The following is a 19985-nucleotide window of genomic DNA, read 5'->3' as shown; positions in this document are numbered from 1 at the left end:
TCTTGGTGACACTTGGGGTGCCCCTGCCCATTCTGTGCGCTACTGCCCTGGCCCTATTTGTCCCTGTGTGCTCACTGGGATGTCCCTGCCACCATACACTCCCTTCCCGCACCCTGCCCATCTCACCATGCACTGGGATGTCCCAACCCCAACCCCACACCCGTCCCCACAGAATCCAGCTGTGAGCCCCCCTTCGAGTTCCAGCCCTGCAGCCCTCCCTGCGCCCGGCTCTGCTCCACACTGCAGCACCCGGAGCTGTGCCCAGCCCAGTCCCACTGCCTGCCCGGCTGCTTCTGCCCCCAGGCAAGAGGGGCACGGGGAGGCGGGGGGGGGGGGGGGGGGCAGCCTGGTGGGCTCTGAATCCAATGGGGGGGAGGGAGGGCTTAGAAAGAACCCAGTGCCTATGATGGGTGCTGGAAACAAATAGCAGAATGCCACCGATGGGGCAGGAGAAGCTGCAGGGTGGCCATGGGGACGCTGTGGGGACAACACTGGGGGAACACTGCAGGGACACTGCATGGACAGCAGGGGGATGCTGCAGGGGTGCTATGTGGACACAGTAAGGACACTGCAGGGATATATTTTGGGGATGTTTTGGGGACGCTACAGGAGTAGATGGGGATGCCGTGGGAATACTGTGGGGTGGTCGGGTAACACTGCGGGTTTGCTGCAGGGATGTTTTGGGGATGCTGTAGTGTTGTTTGGGGATGCACCAGGTGTGACTCCACATCCCTGTGTCCTGGCAGGGGCTCCTGGAGCAGAATGGTGCCTGTGTGCCCCCCGAGCAATGTGACTGCCTGTACACCAACGGGTCAGGCAACCTGATGACGCTGTCCTCAGGAGACACCATCCTGCTGGGATGCAAGGAGTGGTGAGTGGGGCTGTGGTGCACCAGGGGGGTGTCCCCCATATGTGGGGCCAGGGACAGCACCAGGAATTCAGAGCTATTTGTTCCCTCACAGTGTGTGCCAGGACGGAGCCCTGCAGTGCAGCAGTGAAGGCTGCCAGGGTGAGTGCACCATGGCTTCCATTGTGCCTGCAGCGCCACATCCCCATGCCCCATGGCTGTCATTGTATGGCACTGTCGTGTCTCCCTGTCCCATGGCTGCTGCTGTGCTGGCAGTGCCATGTCCCCATGCCCCATGGCTTTCATTGTGCCTGCAGTACCACAACCCCATGCCTCATGGCTGTGGTTCTGGTGGTGCCACGTCCTCGTGACCCAACCATGGGACATGCCAGTGCCTCCCACCCAGACGGCAGTTCTATGTCCCCACAGGGCTGTTCCCACTGAGCCCCTGGTCAGAGTGGACGCCTTGCAGCACCTGCCTGCCCCTGTCCCCGTCCCACCTGGAGGATGTCACACCCCACGTGTCAGTGCAGCACCGCTACCGAACCTGCCTGGACCCACAGAGTGGCCAGCCCTGGACTGGGGACATGGCTGTGTGCTCAGCTGAGCTGCAGCAGCAGCAGCTCTGCCCAGACCCCGACATTTGCCAAGGTACTGCAGTGCTGCAGGGCATGGGGGTGAGGGGCCCCGTGTCCCCCCCCCCAAATGATACCAACATCCCATAGAGCTGTGCCTCTGGAGCACCTGGGGGCCATGGGGGCCCTGCCAGCAGCCCTGCAGTGGGAGTTTCCACCTGCGGCACCGCCACCTCCAGCGCCTGGCGGGCAGCGGGCAGTGCCAGGGGGCACAGACCCAGAGCGAGAGCTGCAACACAGCCGTGTGCCCAGGTAACCCCCCACCCCTCCCCAACCCCGGGACACAAACCCAGATGTGGGCTGACACCAGGCTGCTGTGCACAGGAGAGGATTGTGAGGAACAGGGAAGGGTATTCACCACCTCCTGTGCCAACAGCTGCCCCCGCGCCTGCACTGACCTCTGGCAGCACGTAGAGTGTGTGCAGGGGGGTTGCAAGCCAGGTATGACCCCCCCCCCACCAAGTGCATACTTCACCCCCCCGCACCCTGTGCCCATCCTGCCAGGCTCTCACAGCACCATGGTGCCCATCCCACCCACCCCCTCCCCACAGGGTGCCGGTGCCCACAGGGACAGCTGCTGCAGGATGGGCTGTGTGTGCCCACGGCCCAGTGCCGCTGCGGGCTGAGCAGGGACAACGGCACCCAGGAGCTGTGGCCGGGACAGGAGGCCACCATTGAGTGCCACAACTGGTGGGTGCCGTGGGGCTCATGGCACAGGCAGGACTGCACTGTGCCCATCACTGATCCAGTGAGTCGGGGGCACTGGGTGTTGTGGTTGGGCTCCATCCTCATGCATCCACCCCACAGCACCTGTGAGAACGGCACCATGGTGTGCCCAGCACTGCCGTGCCCATCCTACGGGCCCTGGTCCACCTGGAGCCCCTGCTCAAGCAGCTGTGGCAGCGGCCGCACCTCCCGGCACCGCACCTGCAAGCCGAGACCCGGTGGGGTGCCCTGCACGGCCAGCTTGACACAGGAGACAGCTGAGTGCAGCCCCCAGCCCTGCCCTGGTGAGCACCCAGCATCACCACCAACATCAGCACCAGCACTGCCCCGGGATGGCACTGAGCCCTGTCCTCCCACAGCTGGCTGCCAGCTGAGCCCCTGGTCCCCATGGAGCCCCTGCAGCAGCAGTTGCGGTGGGGGCCGCTCGGAGCGCAGCCGGGAGCTGCTGGGGGGTGAGGAGGAGCCGTGCCCCATCCCAGCATTGCAGCAGCACCGTGTCTGCAACGTGCACAACTGCACACAGGGTAAGGGCTGCCCAAAGCAGGGAGCTTCGAGGTGGGGGGGATGGGGCTTACTGATGGCTGTGTCCTCGCCCACAGAGTGTCCCCACAGCCAGGTGCGCAGCGAATGTGCCAACGCCTGTCCCCATGCCTGCGCTGACCTGCGCCCATACGCACAGTGCCTACCACAGCCCTGCCAGCCTGGCTGTGCCTGCCCACCTGGACAGGTGGGGCCATGGGGTTGCATGGGGCACACAGGGGATGGGGCAGCAGCCTCAAGGTCCCCATCACCCACAGGTGCTGCAGGATGGAGCCTGTGTGCCCCCTGAGGAGTGCCGCTGCACGCTCGACCCCAGCATGCCTGGAGTGCTCAACCTGTCACGGGAGGAGCAAGAGCAGGAGCACCCACCGGGCAGCCGCCTGCAGCACCGCTGCAACACATGGTGCGTGCTCCCAGCCCCACAGCATCACCCCACAGCAGGGGACACAGAGCTGGGTGGTGCTGGGCGCTGAGCCCCTCTCTGTCCACAGTGTTTGCATCCGTGGCACCTTCAACTGCTCACAGGAGGATTGCAATGGTGAGGGCATCCCATCCTCATCCCTGTGTCCACGCTGTGATCCCTGTGCCACAGCCGGGCATTGCTCACTCCCCCTGCAGTGGATTGCCTGTGGTCCCCGTGGTCGCCCTGGTCCCCCTGCTCAGTGACATGTGGGATGGGTGAGCAGCTCTCACACCGGCACCCACTGCGGCAGCGGCTCTATGAGGGGGCTGAGTGCGTGGGCCCTCCCGTGCGCCGGGCACTCTGCCACCTCCCCGACTGTGGTGAGTGTCCCTGGTGTCCCCAGGTATGGCTGTGGTCTCATCAAATTGCAAAGCAGAGCATGGAGCAGGACGAGGTGATGGGGTGGGTGGTGAGGGAAGGGCACAAGCTGTCACTGTGGGATGATGAGGCTCTTGGGGTGCATGAGCACTTGGCGGGGGTGGGGGTTGTTCCCCACTGCCACCAGCCCTGGCCACTCCAGTCCCTACATGCTGAGCTGCTGTGAGGCCAGTGCTGGTGACACATCCCATGCTGCTGGCAGCCTGCCCAGAGGGGGAGCGCTGGCAGGGCCCTGGGGTGCCACCGGGCTGTGAGCAGAGCTGCAGGGACATCCTCGGGGAGGCCTCTCCAGGCTGCATCCCCTCCCCATCCCCCGGCTGCACCTGTGAGCCTGGCCGCTACCGCAACAGCAGCGGCCACTGCGTGCCCTCTGCCCTCTGTGAGTGCCTGCACCAGGGGCAGCTCCACCAGGTGAGCAGGGCACAGCGCCCAGGGGTGCCCAGGGGTGCCTGGAGGTGCCCCCACCTCTCTGACGGAGCTCTTACCCCCCAGCCTGGCAGTGAGTGGCAGGATCAATGCGCGAGGTGCCGCTGTGTGGATGGCAAGGCCAACTGCACCGATGGCTGCACGCCGCTCTCCTGCCCCGAGGTATGACCCCACTGCCCCTCACTGTCCCCCATTGCCCCTTCCTTCCCCCTCCTGCCCCCCACTTCCTCTTGGGTCCATGATGCCCGAAGGCTGCAGCACTTCCCCTACAAAGACAGGCTGAGGGAGCTGGGCTTATTCAGCCTGGGGAAGAGTAGGCTGTGGGGTGACCTCTTTGCAGCCTGCCAGTATGTGAAGGGGATTATAAACAGGAGGAGAAACAACTTTTTACAAGTGTAGGCAGTGATAGGAGAAGCGGGAATGGTTTTAAGCTCAAAGAAGGAAGGTTTAGATTGGATGTCAGGGAGAAGTTCTTTACTATGAGAGTGGTGAGGCACTGGAACAGCTTCCCAGAGAGGCTGTGGTGCTCTGTCCCTGAAGGTGATCAGAACTAGGTTGGATGGGGCCCCGAGCAACCTGGTGTAGTGCCAGATAGAAGTTGTGGTGGGGGGTTGGAACTTGATGATCCCTGGGATCCATTCCAACCCAATCCATTCTATGATTCTATGATGCTGCTGTATCCACAGGGCGAGGTGAAGGTGCAGGAGCCGGGACGCTGCTGTCCTGTCTGCAGGATGGAGTGGCCGGGTAGGGGCCTCAAGGGGAACCCCCCGTTCTACCCTCACTACTGGGGACCCACCTGGAGCCACCCATGGTGGTGCCACTGCTCTGTTCCCACCCCCTCCCCGCAGAGGAGCCTTCCTCCATGTGCCGACGCTTCACCGAGCTGCGCAACATCACCAAGGGTCCCTGCTCATTGCTCAACGTGGAGGTCAGCTTCTGCAGCGGCCGCTGCCCATCCCGCACCGCCGTCACCCCCGAGGTGGGTTCCACGGGCACCGGGGAGCTGCCCCCGTTCCATGGGCGCAGCGCACAAAGTCAGTGCATAGATGCTGTGCCCACGCAGGAGCCGTACCTGCAGACGTTGTGCGAGTGCTGCAGTTACCGCCTGGACCCCGGCAGCCCCGTGCGCATCCTCAGCCTGCCCTGTGTAGGAGGAGCAGCCGAGCCCGTGGTGCTGCCCGTCATCCACAGCTGCGAGTGCAGCAGCTGCCAGGGTGAGCAGGGATTGCGGCTCCCCCCGGCCCCTGTTGCATTCCCGGCCTCGTCTCACCCCCTGTCCTGCAGGTGGGGATTTCTCCAAGCGCTGATGCCCCGGAGGGAAGCTGTCCTGCTGTGTGCCGTGGTGGTGGAGGAGCTCGAGGTGTCTCCCTTTCCCTTCTGTACTGCAATAAAGCTATGAGCCTCCGACTCAGCTGTCCCTTGGTGGGAGCTGGATGGGAGATGGGGAGCTGAGAGGGGACAGATGGGGATGGAGATGGCTGCAAGGTGAGGGTCTGAGGTGCTGGAGGGGCCTGGGGGGACCAAGGCAGGACCAAGAGAGAGCAACGTGAGCAGGGGTCCCTAGTATCACCCTAGCAGTGGGGCCGTGCCATGCCAGGGTGCCATGCCATGCTGCAGTGCGGTGCTGTGCAGCAGTGCCATGCTGAGCTGCAGTACAGCAGAGCTTTGGTTGAGCCATGGCTGGTGCTTGGGCAAGGTGAGTGTAACCCACTGCAGGAGTGGTGTGATGGGAGAGAACTGACTGTGCTTCAAGCCCAGGAATTTTGAGCGATTCCTCCCCAACAGGGGGACTGATTGGGGGAAGAAAAAGACACACAGCACTCATTTCAGAGGGTGGTGACGCACTGGAACAGGTTGCCCAAGGAGGCTGTGGATGCCCCATCCCTGCAGGCATTCAAGGCCAGGCTGGATGTGGCTCTGGGCAGCCTGGGCTGCTGGTTGCTGACCCTGCACACAGCAGGGGGTTGGAGCTGGATGAGCACTGTTGGCCTTTGCAACCCAAGCCATGCTGTGATTCTATGATTCATAGTGCACAGATGAATACTGAAACAACTGCAGCCAGGTGGTGCTGTCACTTAACTGAGTTGGATTTGCTGGATGCCAAATGGAAATGCAGCCTGAAATATTTACACCGGTGATGGTCCCAAGAAAACCATCCCAAGACCCCCAAGCAGCGATATGCAGCCCCAAAAATGGGGCCTTGCCCTCCCATTGGCTGTGAGACAATGGTCCTGTGTCCCTTTTCCACATTCCATAGAGACTTGCTTTTCCCATCTGAGTCTGTCTCCGAGCTCCTTGCTCACCCTCGGGGGTCTCCCTTTGCCTGATTTCTTACTCCTAGGGATGCACTGATCTCAAGCTCGGAGATTTGGTGCTTTAAAATCAGCCACCTCCCTCAGTCCCCCTTACCTTCCAGCTCTCCAACCCGTGGGATTACCTCCAGATAAGTCCTTCAGGAAGTGAAGTTGGCTCTCCTGACGTCCACGGTTGCAATCCTACCTACAGCCCCGATTCATCCAAACTCCATCTCATATCCGCTGAGTCCCAAGCTGCTCCCCAACCTTCACACCCCCAGCCAACCCACCCGTGTCTTTAAGAGCGAGGTCCAGCAGCACTCCTCACCCCGTTGGCTCCTCCACCTCCTGCGACAAAAAGTTCCCTTCCCCTCACCCTGGGCGGAGTGAGCCTGGCAGTGCTGCTTTTCCAGTAAGTATCAGGCTGATTGAAGCCAGCCCCTTAATTCTCCCCCACGAGCTCTCCACTCGGTCATCATTGACCCCCAGGTGGAGCTCCAAACGTTCCTCACGCAAAAGGCATGTGTCCCCATGTCTCTGACACTCACTGTCCCAATGTCCACATGTCCACACGTCCCACAGTCAACATGTCCATATGTCCCGGCGTCCTCCCACGCCGCCCCGACTCTGCGCTTCCCCGCTCCGGCACCGGGGACCGCGGCTCCACCCCGGGGAGTTCCGCGGCCGCACCTCCCCGCCCAGAGGCGGTTCCCGTCCCGCAGAACTCGGCCGGGTGAGCAGGAGCGGAGCGGAGCCCTCGGTGTCAGAGCGGGCAGGGAGCGGAACCGAAGCAGACGCAGCTCCGCGCCCATGGCGGACCGCGCCGCGGAGACGAGAGCATCGGGCCTCCCCCGGAGCCGTACCTCCTCCGAGTCCCCCGCAGAGGCGGCCGGGCCGGGGCGGAGCGGGATGGGGCGGGAGGAGGACGGCTCCGAAGGCAGCAAGTCGAAGCGAAGGGAAAGCGGTGCGAGAGCCGAGAGCGCCAGGCGGAGGGAAGGGGGCGAGAGCGGGGACGGGGCGTGCAGGAGCACGGCGGGAAGGAGAGGGGAGCCGCGGGATGGGGTCGAGATGCCCGAGTGCCGGTCGGATCCGCCCCATAGGTGCGCGCCGGGCTGTGCTGTGCAGGCAAACCGCGGGATGGGGTCCCCGATCCCCTCGGTGCCCCGGGGATGGGGTCACGGCTGCCCTCGGTCCCTGCAGGACGGGCTCCCCAGCCCCTCGCTCCCCAGGGTCGGGGTTTGCAGCTCCCTCGCTCCCTGTCAGGAGTCGTTCCTGCAGCGTTCTCCACTTGCAGCCGTAGAATCAGGCTTAAGGTCCGGAAACACCGCCGGGGTCACCGCATCCAGCCGTCCACCTCCCACCAGTAGCGCCCACTGACCGCGTCCCGCAGCGCCGCGTCCCCGTGGTCGGGAACGCCTCCAGGGACGCTGGTCTCCGCTGCCCGGGCAGCCCGTGCCACCGCCCGGCCGCTCTCCGGGACGGGAAGTTGTCCCTCACGTCCAACCCGCGTCCCGTTGTCCCCGCAGGTGAACGACCGGAGCTGCGCGTCGTGCTGCTGGGGCGGAGCGGAGCGGGCCGGAGCGCCACCGGCAACACGTTGCTGTGCCAGGAGCTGTTCGAGTCCCGGCTGGCGTCCCAACCCGTCACCACCACGTGTGCGAAGGGCAGGAGGGATTGGGGCGAGTGGAGCGTGGTGGTCATGGACACCCCGGCCATCGTCGGGGGGTCGCAGTGGGACAAGCAACAATTGGCCAAGGAGCGCGACAACTGCCGCAGCTTCGCTGCCCACGAGCACTGTGTGCTGGTGCTGGTGACGCAGCTGGGCCGCTACACACGGGAGGACCGGGAGGTGCAGAAGGGGGTGAAGAAGTTCTTTGGGAAGGACGCTGAGAAGCGTATGATGGTGGTGTTCACACGGAAGGAAGACCTGGGGGACGGCGTGCTGGAGGAATACGTGAGGACGGCCGACAACGGAGCGCTGCAGAAGCTGGTGAATGCATGCGGGGAGAAGTACTGCGCCGTGAGCAACACGGTGCCGAGGCAGGACCGGGATGCGCAGGCTGATGAGGTGCTGAAGATGGCTGAGGGCATCGCACTCAGGCAGCACACGAAGCCCTGCGGCAAGGAGGACCTTGGGACTCGAGTTTCCAAGTTTTTCAATACCCTAAAAGGGGGGGAAAGGGAGCTGGAGCCAGACAAGGGGAGAAGCAGCAACGAGATGAGGAAATAAATGTTCTAATTCTATCGGTGAAATACAATTTAGTTGGGATCGAAGCTAATAAATAAAATAAATGAGGGAGAAGTTCCCAAACCCCAAAGCTCTTCTGCTGATGCTGCAGCAGCTGAGACTGACAGGGAGTAAAGGAGAGCGTTGCTGTGAGTTTCCCGTTATCTTTGCCTCCCCCGGAAGATGAAAAAAAAAAACCAAAATAAAGCGTTCTGGGCTCGCCGCGCCTTTCTGGGTGTTGCAGATCCTCCTTCGGAGCTGCCGCACCGACTCTTGAACCGCCATCCCTGCGTGATGCCCCGAAGGTGGAATAACGACGAAGAAAGCACGAAACCACGACGGCTGCGCTGCTGCGGGCGGGGCTGAACGCTGCCGGGAGAGCACGGGCGCCGAGGAGCCGTCCCGGCTCGGAACCGCCTCGGGCCAGCAGCCCCCAGCGCTCCGCGTGTCGCGGCGGGTCGGGGAGCCCCCGGGAGCTCGGCCCGGCTGCGGGGCCGGCAGGGAGGGCAGCGACCCCCGGCGCTGCGGGAGCGCGGGGCGGGGCGGTGGGAGGCGGGGCGCTCCGTCCGTTCGTGCTCGGGGCGGCGGCGGCATTGCCGGGAAGCGGGCACGTTTACGGGACGAGGCGGTTACGGTCTGCGCGACCTTCGGCTCGGCTGCGGGCGGGGCGGCCGCTCCCCGCAGAGCGATATCAGCCCCCGGCTGGCACCGCACGGCCCATCCAGCCCCGCCCCCGCGGTCCCACCCACAAACGCCGTCCGCGCTCCGGCGCCTCCCGTGCTCCCTTCCGACAGAAAGGAAAGAGTCAGAGCAGGCGGCGCAGCTTCCCGCGGGCGAACGGAGCCCGATCCCAGCGCCGCGAGCCTCGGACGCCCCCTCCGTCCCCGTGCAGCCCCGGCTCAGCTCAGCCGTCCCGCGAGGAGCAGCGATGGAGAGCGGCCCGCATGGGGACAACGGCGCGCTGCGCGGTGAGGGCGCGGGGGGCGGCGTTGCGGGCGGTGTCTGGAACGGGAGCGGGTCCTCGGGAGCGCGGCGCGGGGCGGGCGGCCCCGGGGAAGTGCGGGTGTCCCCGGACGAAGCCTCACGCCCCGCCGCCTCCCCGCAGAGCTCGTCACTGAGCAGCCGCCGCATTTTCTGCGGGCGCGGAGGAACGAAGGGCCGCGGGAGCTGCGGCTGGTGCTCGTCGGGAAAAGCGGCGGCGGGAGGAGCGCGACGGGGAACAGCATCGTGGGCACGGCCGCCTTCGAGTCGCGGTTGGCCACGGCAGCGGTGACGCAGAGGAGCTCGATGCAGAGCGGGTTCTTCAGGGGTTACGACGTGCACGTGGTGGACACGCCCGACGCCTTCGACTCTCCGGAGCGCAGCGCCCGGTGCTGCCGTGAGGTCGCCCGCTGCGCGCTGCTGTCGGCGCCGGGGCCGCACGCGCTGCTGCTGGTGACGCAGCTCGGCCGCTTCACGCAGGAGGACGAGGCTGCCGTCCAACAAGTGTGGCGGCTGTTCGGGAGCGGCGCCGCCGGCCGCACCGTCGTGGTCTTCACGCGCGGGGACGAGCTGAGGGGCGGCTCCCTGCTGCGGTACGTGCAGGACACCGGCACCTACGCGCTGCGGAATCTGCTGCGGGACTGCGGGGAACGGTGCTGCGCCTTCGACAACCGGGCGACCGGGAAGCAGAAGGAGGAGCAGGTCGGGGAGCTGCTGGCGATTGTGCTGGAAATGCTGGGGGGGGACCTGAACAACTACTACCAGAACGGGCTCTACGACAGAGCCGAGCAGCTCATGGAGCGCCCAGACATCGACTTCGAGAAGAAATGCGATCTCCTGGCCGAGGACGTGGAGAAGCAGCTGCAGGGGCGGTGGCACACGTCGTTCCTGCAGTGGCTGCAAAGCACCCTGGTCATGCAGCGGCTGCAAAGCACCCCGGTTGTGCAGCGGCTGCTCAGCACACCGTGTTCACGGTGCATCTTCTCCTGCTGCTCCTGCATCCTTGCAGTACTGCTGTCCCGCAGGCCCTTATGGTGCTGGCAGCACATGTACCGCATGCTCTCAAGGTGCTGGCAGCAGCTGTGCGGTGTGTTCTCATGGTGCTGGCAGCAGGGTAGGTCGCTCTACAACCGCTTAGTGCATTAGCCAGCAGAGCTGTGCTGTGCCGCCTTTCCCTGGTAGGCACACTGCAGTGCTGCCCCACAAAACACGTGGCCAATTTTCCATGTAATGGCACTGTAGCCCCTCACAGGCTGCTCATCTCGGCATGAATACAACATCACAGTGTGAGCCGGCTGTTTTGTGTTGTGGCTTCATCCCCATCTCATTGCCAGCAGAGTGGTCTGCATGTATTGGTTCTGTGTCAGGGACAGAGATGGGCAGCAGCTGCTGAGAAATGCCCTCGTGCTGCTGGGAGTGCATGGAGTGTCCAGGCAGAAGGAGCAGTGCCCATGGGATGGGAACAACACCCACACGACGGGAATAGTGCCCACGGGGTGGGATCTGCACACATGGGATGGAAACAGTGCCCAAGGGAATGGAACTGCACCCACGGGAGGGGTCCCGGCCCAAAGCAGCTCTAGTGGCAGCAGCGTGGGGATGGGGTTGGTCACAGGGCCCTCACTGCCATGAATGGTCTGAGCATTCCTCACATCCCCACAGGTGGTGGAGCTGGCACAGGGTTTGGAGAGATCCCTGAATGTGGCACGTGGAGGGAGTGAAAGATATGTAGCCAGGTGCCAGCTGGGAGCAGGGATCCCAAGGGACCCAGCCTTCCTTCCCACCACCCTGCAGCATTTCAGAGGATTTGTGCCATTTTGCAGCCGTGCCTGGGCCAGGCTGAGGGACCCATGGCACCTCCTGCACTACATGAACACATGAATCATGCTGCCGGTGCACTGTGGGCTGCGAGGTGCTGCTGGTCCCAGAGGACACGTCCCTGGAAGGGGGCCCAGGGCATCCCCACCCCCAAGGCAGGACCCAGTGGGCAAAGAGTGTGGGCAGAGGTGGAAAGAGGGAGCTGGAGCACGTTGGGTTGGGTTGGTTACAGCTGCAGCCTCTGCTGCTCCTTCACTCCTCACTGGTGCTCAGGAAGTCTCTCTGCTCTGCACCTCAGCTTGGTTCTATGTTCAGCTCTGAGCTCACCCAGCAGGCAGAAATAGAAAGTGAAAGCAACAGCGCTGCATCCTGCGGGGTGAGCCAAAGGCCAGGCTGAGCTGCTCCCATTCCGAGAAATCACGCACTGAGCAGAAAACACACAGTGCTGCTGGCACAGTGCTGCCTTTTGGGCCCCATCCTGCCCTGTTGGATAGGTTTGGAGGGGACCTCGAGAGATCATCAAGTCTAACCACTCTGTTAAAGCAGTACCCTACAGTAGGTTGCACAGGGCGGCATCCAGACAGCTGCTGAGTATCTCCATAGAAGGAGACTCCACCAGCTCTCTGGGCAGCCTGTGCAGCGCTCCATTGCCCTTACCATAAACAAGTTCTTCTGCATGTTAGTACAGAACTTCCTATGTTCAGTTTTTAGGCCATTGCTCCTTGTCCTATTGCTGCACAGCACAGAGAAGAGCCTGGGCTCATCCCCAAGCTGCTGGAGCTCCTGATGCTCAGCGCTCTCAGGCATAGGGTTGGGGTTTGGGTGCTTTTGTATGTGGCCAGGGGTTGGATCAGGTGATACTCATGGGCCCTACATTCCAACTCAAGACATAGCCTGACTACAGAGGCAACCATAGGACATCACAGAGTCACAGCACACCTGGGGCTGAAAGAGAGCTCAGAGGAAATCCCTTTCCAGCTCCCTACCGTGGGCTGTCAAGCTCACGAATCCTCTAAAGATCTGCATTGCTTATAGCAGGAAGGGGGCGGGCGCAGTGCCACGGGGCAGAGGCGGTGCTCGTTGGGACGGTGATATCGGAACCAAGCAGAGCGATTCCCGCTGTAAGTGCCGCACTTCTCACTGCCGGTCCGACGGCTCGGACTGCCCGGGGGCTGCAGCGCCCACCCCTGGAGGAGCCCAAAGAAAGGGTGAATGTCGCACTGAGCGTCACCGTGTGTGGCAGCGAGGGAGGGAGGGGGCGGGAGGCGGGAGGAGCCGCGAATCGTTGCGCTTTGTGTCGGTGCGCGGCCCCGCGGGGACACGGCGGAGCTGGGCGGTCTGCGACGGAGCTGGTACCGGAGTTACGGGAAGGTACGGCCAGGGAACGGGGGGGCTCCGTGCAGCCAGGAGGGGTTGAGATGGCCGGGACGTGGGGCAGGGGGAGCGCGGCAGGGAGCGGCTCTGTCCCTCGCCCTCTCTTCCCATTTTTCCTGTCCCGTTTTCATTTTTCCCTTTTACACCTTTTTCTTCCTTCCCTCTTTTAGCCCTTCTCCCTCTTTTTCCCTTTCCCTTCTCCCCCTGCCCTTCCCCTCAACACCCCTTGTCCCATTCCTCTACTTTTTCTCCCCTCTCCCCATTTTTCCATCTCCCTTTCTCCTCTCCCCATTTCCTCTTTCCCCTTTCTTTATTTCCTCATTTCTCTCCTCCCCACTTCCCTTCTCCCCACTCCCTGCTCCCTGTGCTTACAGGAGCGGAGTGCAGACCCCGTCCATCAGTGCAGCCCCAGCCCCAGAATGAGGCGAACTCCGGCACTGCACTTGGCCCCATGCCGACCCCAGCTGCATGCGTGTCCCTGAACAGAGGGGTCCGTCATCCCCCAAGGGTGTCCCTGTCACCACTTAGAGGGGTCCCTGTCAACTCCAAGGGGGGTCCTTGTCACCACACCACTGTGCCCTTGCACCCCGGGCTGTCGCCACCCCTCTGCTCTGTGCCACCCCAGCACGTTGTGTCACGGCTCTCTTTCTCTTCCCTCCTTTCTCCACTGCTCTCCGGGCGCTGCTGGGGCCGTCTGTGCTGCAGCATTACCAGCTGAGCAGCTGGTGGAACCCTGCACTTGTGTCCCCATAGCACAGCCTCAGCCACTCGACGTGTCCCCGCGCTGCCCAGGGACGCCAGAAGCTCCACGATGCGGCTGCTCCTGGTTGGGAAGACCGGGGGAGGACGAAGCGCCACAGGGAACACCCTCCTGGGGCGGCGCGTCTTCGAGTCCAAGCTGTCCACCACGCCGGTGACCCGCAGCTGCAACACAGCAGTTGGGCACTGGAATGGAGAGGAAATTGTGGTGGTTGACACGGCCGATATCTTCCATGTGTGGGACCGCAGCGATGAGATGTACACTGAAATCTCCCGCTGCATCGAGCTGTCCTCACCCGGCCCCCACGTGCTGCTGCTGGTCACCCAGCTGGGCCGCTTCACCGAGGAGGACCAGGAGGCCGTGCAGGGCGTGCGGAACATCTTTGGAGCCGGCGTGTTTGGGCACACGGTTGTTGTGTTCACCCGTGGAGAAGAGCTGACCACGGGATCACTGCACGACTACGTGAACCACACTGATAACAGAGCTCTGTACAACCTGATCCAGAGCTGCGAGCATCGGTATTGCAGCATCAACAACAGGGCTACCGGGGCAGAGCGGGACCAGCAGGTCCAGCAGCTGATGGAGAAGGTCCACCAAACCGTGCGGCAGAATGGGGGCAGGTACTACAGCAACACGTTGTACCTGGATCACTTCTTAACAGAAGAGAAAGTGAGGTATCACATGGAGAGAGCAGTCAACCCATTGGGTGCACTACTCAACTCTTTGTCATACAGGAGAGACCTTTTAAGATGTGGGATAATTCTCATCATCTTCGCTTTCATCGCCATCTGTTTCCTTATTTTTTGGCCGAGGTGAATGGCTGAATCCCATAATCTCACAATCTTGCAGTCCCCCAATATTGGAATCCCAGAATCCTGCAGCGTTTGGGGCAGTAGGCACAGCTCCATCCCCACCCATTGCCATCCCCCAACACTTGCTGCCCAGGGCTGTGTCCCTTTGGCTGTTGAACCCCTCCAAGGACAGGAATCCCACGGCCACACATTGCAGCCAGTGCAGAGCTCACCCACCCACCCACCCAACCACACAACACCCCAGAGCCTTCATAGTGTCCCAAGTTGGCGGGTACCCACGAGGGTCATTGAGACTGTATAGAGATGTAATTTTGTAAGTAGCCATGTAAAGATAACTGCACTTTTTCTTGGGGTTGTGCTTGCTTTGGGAAGGATCACAAAAGACCTGATTGTACGCAGAAAATAAACAGAGATCTCTGTCTGCATCCCAGCTCTGTGTGTGGGATCCCAAGAGACCCAGCCTTCCTTCCCACCACCCTGCAGGATTTCAGGGTATTTGTGCCATTTTGCAGCCGTGCCTGGGCCAGGCTGAGGGACCCATGGCACCTCCTGCACTACATGAACACATGAATCATGCTGCCGGTGCACTGTGGGCTGCAAGGTGTTGCTGGTCCCAGAGGACACGTCCCTGGAAGGGGGCCCAAGGCATCCCCACCCCCAAGGCAGGACCCAGTGGGCAAAGAGTGCGGGCAGAGGTGGAAAGAGGGAGCTGGAGCGAGTTGGGTTGGGTTGGTTACAGCTGCAGCCTCTGCTGCTCCTTCACTCCTCGCTGGTGCTCAGGAAGTCACTCTGCTCTGCACCTCAGCTTGGTTCTATGTTCAGCTCTGAGCTCACCCAGCAGGCAGAAATAGAAAGTGAAAGCAACAGCGCTGCATCCTGAGGGGTGAGCCAAAGGCCAGGCTGAGCTGCTCCCATTCCGAGAAATCACACACTGGGCAGAAAACACACAGTGCTGTTGGCACAGTGCTGCCTTTTGGGCCCCATCCTGCCCTGTTGGATAGGTTTGGAAGGGACCTCGAGAGATCAAGTCTAACCCCTCTGTTAAAACAGTATCTTCCAGTAGGCGGCACAGGACGGCATCCAGACAGCTGTTGAGTATCTCCATAGAAGGAGACTCCACCAGCTCTCTGGGCAGCCTGTGCCAGCGCTCCATCGCCCTTACCATAAACAAGTTCTTCTGCATGTTAGTACAGAACTTCCTATGTTCAGGTTTTAGGCCATTGCTCCTTGTCCTATTGCTGCACACCACAGAGAAGAGCCTGGCCTCATCCATTTGCCTCCCACCTCCCCGTAGATATTTATAAACATGTATCAGATCCCCTCTCAGCTTTCTCCTCCCCAGGCTGAACAAGCCCAGGTTATTCCTGGTTACGTCCTCACACAGGAGATGCTCCAGGCCCTTCATCATCTTTGTGGCTCCCTGCTGGACTCCTTCCAGGAGATTTCTGTCTTTTTTGAACTGGGGAGCCCAGAACTGGACACTATTCTACGTGTGATCTCACCAGGGTAGAATAGAGGGGAGCATCATCTCCCTCGCCCTGCTGATCATGCTGTTTTTAATCCACCCCAGGATTCCATTGGCCTTCTTGGCCACAGAGCACACTGCTGGCCATTTTCACAGAATCACAGAATTATCAAGATTGGAAAAGACCTAGAAGATCATCCAGTCCAAACATTACCAATACTTCTCAGCTAAATCATATCCCTCAATACAACATCCAAACATTTCTTGAACACCCCCATGGTCGGCAACTCCACCACCTCCTTGGGCAGTGCATTCCAGTGCCTGACCACCCTTTCCGAGAAGTAATACTTCCTAATGTCCAGCCTGAATCTCCCCTGGCACAGCTTGAAACCATTCCCTCTAGTTCTATCACTAATTACATGAGAGAAGAGGCCAACCCCCAGATCTACAACCTCCCTTCAGGAAGTTATAGAGAGCTATAAGGTCTCCCCTGAGCATCCTCTTCTCCAGGCTGAACAATCCTAGCTCCCTCAGCCAGTCCTCATAAGGCCTGTGCTCCAGACCCCTCACCAGCTTTGTAGCCCTCCTCTGAATGCGTTCCAGGGCCTCAATGTCTTTCTTGCAGTGAGGGGTTCAAAACTGAACACAGTACTCAAGGTGCGGCTGTACCAGTGCTGAGTACAGGGGGACAATTACCTCCCTGTTCCTGCTAGTAACACTGTTTTTGGTGCAAGCCAGGATGCCATTGGCCTTCTTGGCCACCTGGGCACACTGTCAGCTCACGTTCAGCCGAGCATCAATCAGTAGCCCCAGGTCCATTTCCTCAACACAGTCCTCTAGCCACTCTGCCCCAAGCATATAGCTCTGCCTTGGGTTGTTGTGGCCAAAGTGCAGGACCTGGCATTTGGTCTTATTGAACCTCATTCCATTGGCTTTGGCCCAGCTCTCCAGCCTGTCCAGATCCCGCTGTAGGGCCTCGCTACCCTCAGACAGATTTACACTCCCCGCCAACTTGGTGTTATCTGCGAACTTAATGAGGGTGCACTCAATACCCTCATCCAGGTCATCAATAAAGATGTTGAAGAGGACAGGCCCTAGCACCAACCCTTGGGGAACACCATTCATGACTGGTCTCCAACTGGATTTAACTCCATTCACCACCACTTTCTGGGCCCGGCCCTCCAGCCAGCTCCTTACACAGCTGAGAATGTACCCATGCAAGCCAAGGGCTGCCAGCTTTTGCAGGAGAATAGCATGGGAGACAGTGTCGACGGCTTTGCTGAAGTCTAAGTAGACCACATCTACAGCCTTTCCTTCATCCATCAGATGGGTGACAGGGTCGTAGAAGGAGATCAGGTTGGTCAGGCAGGACCTGCCCTTCACGAACCCATGCTGGTTAGGTCTGATCTCCTGGTCATCCCACACCTTCCGCGTGATCTCCCTCAAGACAATCCGTTCAATTACCTTCCCTGGCACCGAGGTCAGGATAACAGGCCTGTAGTTCCCCGGATCCTCCTTACAACCTTTCTTGTAAATGGGAGTCACTTTGGCAAGCCTCCAGTCTTCTGGGACCTCACCCGTTAACAAGGAGTGCTGAAAGATAGCGGAAAGCGGCTCAGCGATCACCTCTGCCAGTTCCTTCAGCACTCTCAGGTGAATCTCATCTGGACACATGGACTTGTGAGAGTCCAGTTGGAGTAGTAATTCCCTGACCGCTTCTTCCAGAATCACAGGGGCTTCAGCCTGCTCCCCAGCCAAGACTACCAGGTCAGAGCGTGGGGAGACCTGGGAATAACCGAGATGACTTTCAAAGACAGACATAAAGAAGGCATTCAGAACCTCTGTCTTTTCCTTATCCACTGTGATCACATTCCCAGCCTCGTCCAGTAAAGAATGGAGATTCTCCTTTGTCCTCTTACAGATGATTTTGCAGCCATGCCTGGGCCAGGCTGAGGGACCCATGGCACCTCCTGCACTACATGAACACATTAATCCTGCAGCTAGTGCACTGTGGGCTGCGAGGTGCTGCTGGTCCCAGAGGACATGTCCCTGGAAGGGGGCCCAGGGCATCCCCACCCCCAAGGCAAGGCAAAGAGTGCGGGCAGAGGTGGAAAGAGGGAGCTGGAGCGAGTTGGATTGGGTTGGTTACAGCTGCAGCCTCTGCTGCTCCTTCACTCCTCGCTGGTGCTCAGGAAGTCGCTCTGCTCTGCACCTCAGCTTGGTTCTATGTTCAGCTCTGAGCTCACCCAGCAGGCAGAAATAGAAAGTGAAAGCAACAGCGCTGCATCCTGAGGGGTGAGCCAAAGGCCAGGCTGAGCTGCTCCCATTCCGAGAAATCACACACTGAGCAGAAAACACACAGTGCTGCTGGCACAGTGCTGCCTTTTGGGCCCCATCCTGCCCTGTTGGATAGGGTTGGAAGGGACCTCGAGAGATCAAGTCTAACCCCTCTGTTAAAACAGTATCTTCCAGTAGGCGGCACAGGACGGCATCCAGACAGCTGTTGAGTATCTCCATAGAAGGAGACTCCACCAGCTCTCTGGGCAGCCTGTGCCAGCGCTCCATCGCCCTTACCATAAACAAGTTCTTCTGCATGTTAGTACAGAACTTCCTATGTTCAGGTTTTAGGCCATTGCTCCTTGTCCTATTGCTGCACACCACAGAGAAGAGCCTGGCCTCATCCATTTGCCTCCCACCTCCCCGTAGATATTTATAAACATGTATCAGATCCCCTCTCAGCTTTCTCCTCCCCAGGCTGAACAAGCCCAGGTTATTCCTGGTTACGTCCTCACACAGGAGATGCTCCAGGCCCTTCATCGTCTTTGTGGCTCCCTGCTGGACTCCTTCTAGGAGATTTCTGTCTTTTTTGAACTGGGGAGCCCAGAACTGGACACTATTCTACGTGTGATCTCACCAGGGTAGAGTAGAGGGGAGCATCATCTCACTCGCCCTGCTGATCGTGCTCTTCTTAATCCACCCCAGGATCCCATTGGCCTTTTTGGCCACAGAGCACACTGCTGGCTAATGGCCACCTGTCAGCCACCAGGACCCCCAGGTCCTTCCCTGCAGAGCTCCTCCCCAGCTCTCAACCTGTTCTGATGCATGCAGTTATTCCTCCCCAAGTGCAAGGCTCTACCCTTCTCTTGTCAAACCTCATCAGGTTCCTCCCTGCTCAGCTCTTGCTGTCCAGGTCTCGCTGAATGAAGGCACAGCCTTCAGGTGCATCAGCCACTCCTCCCAGCTTTGTGCGGTCGCCAGACTTGCTGAGGGTGAACTCCATCCCTTCATCCAGGTTACTGATGATGATGTTGAACAACACCGTACCGAACACCGACCCCTTGGGAACCAGTACTCGCAGGCCTACAACCAGACTGCACTGCTGGTAACATTGAGCCATTGTGCAGTGAGGATCATAGAATCATAGAATTACCCAGGTTGGAAAAGACCTTGAAGATCATCAAGTCCAACCGCAGCCTAACCAGTACCCTAACTTTAAAAACCCTCCACTAAATCATATCCCTGAGTACCACATCCAAATGGCTCTTAAACACATCCAGGGATAGCAATTCAACCACCTCCCTGGGGAGCCTATTCCAGTACCTAACTACCCTTTCTGTAAAGTTGTTCTTCCTAATGTCTAACCTAAACTTGCCCTGGCACAAGTTGAGGCCATTTCCCCTCGTCCTGTCACTTGTCACCAGTGAGAAGAGACCTGCCCCACTCTCACTGTAAGAATATTTCAGGTACTGGAGGATGGCGACCTGGGCACACTGCTGGCTCATATTCAGCCGACTGTCCATCAGCACACCAAAGTCCCTTTCCATGTGGGAGCTTTCCAGCCACAGCTCCCCAAGCCTGTAGGGTTGCCTGGGGTTGTTGTGACCAAAATGCAGGACCCAACACTTGGCCCTATTGAAACTCATGCCGTTAACCTTGGCCCATCAATCCAGTCTATCCAGGTCCCTCTGTAATGCCCTTCTCCCCTCAGGCAGATCAACACTCCCTCCCAGCTTAGTGTCGTCCGCGAAGTTACTGAGGGTGCACTTAATCCCCTCATCCAGATCACCAATGAAGACATTACACAGAAGTGGCCCAAGCACCGAGCCCTGGGGGACACCGCTCGTGACTGGCCACCAACTGGATTCCACTCCATTGACCACAACTCTCTGGGCCCGGCCATCCATCCAGCTCTTCACCCAGTGGAGCGTGTGCCCATCCAAACCACAGGCAGCCAGC

At 60.2% G+C, this 19985-nt stretch overlaps 4 protein-coding genes and 1 long non-coding RNA gene across 8 annotated transcripts in view; 4 read left to right on the top strand and 1 right to left on the bottom strand.

The window, feature by feature from the left end:
* The window catches only part of SSPOP (SCO-spondin), a 35773-nt gene extending 30347 nt beyond the window's left edge, over positions 1 to 5426 (top strand). The window contains exons 86-104 of the mRNA XM_085540834.1: positions 173 to 303; positions 747 to 871; positions 963 to 1009; positions 1277 to 1498; positions 1573 to 1734; positions 1807 to 1923; positions 2034 to 2172; positions 2290 to 2492; positions 2568 to 2732; positions 2808 to 2935; positions 3006 to 3151; positions 3240 to 3286; positions 3367 to 3531; positions 3792 to 4000; positions 4082 to 4177; positions 4702 to 4762; positions 4867 to 4997; positions 5082 to 5232; positions 5303 to 5426. Of these exons, the coding sequence (XP_085396960.1) occupies positions 173 to 303; positions 747 to 871; positions 963 to 1009; positions 1277 to 1498; positions 1573 to 1734; positions 1807 to 1923; positions 2034 to 2172; positions 2290 to 2492; positions 2568 to 2732; positions 2808 to 2935; positions 3006 to 3151; positions 3240 to 3286; positions 3367 to 3531; positions 3792 to 4000; positions 4082 to 4177; positions 4702 to 4762; positions 4867 to 4997; positions 5082 to 5232; positions 5303 to 5325 (2468 nt within the window). The 3' untranslated portion in view covers positions 5326 to 5426. The remainder of the gene's footprint in view (positions 1 to 172; positions 304 to 746; positions 872 to 962; positions 1010 to 1276; positions 1499 to 1572; positions 1735 to 1806; positions 1924 to 2033; positions 2173 to 2289; positions 2493 to 2567; positions 2733 to 2807; positions 2936 to 3005; positions 3152 to 3239; positions 3287 to 3366; positions 3532 to 3791; positions 4001 to 4081; positions 4178 to 4701; positions 4763 to 4866; positions 4998 to 5081; positions 5233 to 5302) is intronic.
* On the bottom strand, positions 5091 to 6997 carry LOC107308702 (uncharacterized). The gene is made up of 4 exons (XR_014943682.1): positions 6861 to 6997; positions 6428 to 6517; positions 5289 to 5395; positions 5091 to 5161 (listed from the first exon to the last, which is right to left on the bottom strand). It is a non-coding gene; the product is annotated as an uncharacterized LOC107308702 (long non-coding RNA).
* A 12-nt stretch (positions 6998 to 7009) lies between these two features.
* On the top strand, positions 7010 to 8767 carry LOC107308693 (GTPase IMAP family member 2-like). The gene is made up of 2 exons (XM_015852766.3): positions 7010 to 7276; positions 7839 to 8767. The coding sequence occupies exons 1-2, from the start codon at positions 7123 to 7125 to the stop codon at positions 8540 to 8542; spliced, it is 858 nt and encodes a 285-aa protein (XP_015708252.2). The 5' UTR covers positions 7010 to 7122; the 3' UTR covers positions 8543 to 8767.
* LOC107308694 (uncharacterized) lies at positions 8604 to 10813 on the top strand. Its single transcript, XM_015852767.3, has 3 exons — positions 8604 to 8688; positions 8845 to 9507; positions 9645 to 10813. Exons 1-3 carry the CDS (start codon positions 8604 to 8606, stop codon positions 10664 to 10666), a joined length of 1770 nt encoding a protein of 589 aa, XP_015708253.2. The 3' UTR covers positions 10667 to 10813.
* Positions 10814 to 12389: 1576 nt separating this feature from the next.
* Positions 12390 to 14709, top strand: LOC107308658 (GTPase IMAP family member 1-like). Of its 4 annotated transcripts, none has more exons than XM_085540815.1 (2): positions 12390 to 12546; positions 13466 to 14709. In XM_085540815.1, exon 2 carries the CDS (start codon positions 13524 to 13526, stop codon positions 14286 to 14288), a length of 765 nt encoding a protein of 254 aa, XP_085396941.1. In that variant the 5' UTR covers positions 12390 to 12546; positions 13466 to 13523; the 3' UTR covers positions 14289 to 14709. The 4 variants fall into 4 exon arrangements, with proteins under 4 accessions (XP_085396941.1, XP_085396942.1, XP_085396940.1 ...); XM_085540816.1 differs by having other exon boundaries at positions 12403 to 12709; XM_085540814.1 differs by having other exon boundaries at positions 12408 to 12546; positions 13418 to 14709.
* The last annotated feature ends 5276 nt before the right edge of the window (positions 14710 to 19985 follow it).

Source organism: Coturnix japonica, chromosome 2 (genome assembly GCF_054131305.1).
Source record: "Coturnix japonica strain WE chromosome 2, WE-NBRP24, whole genome shotgun sequence".
NCBI classification, from domain to species: Eukaryota; Metazoa; Chordata; class Aves; order Galliformes; family Phasianidae; genus Coturnix; species Coturnix japonica.
This window is presented reverse-complemented; position numbering and strand designations above follow the sequence as displayed.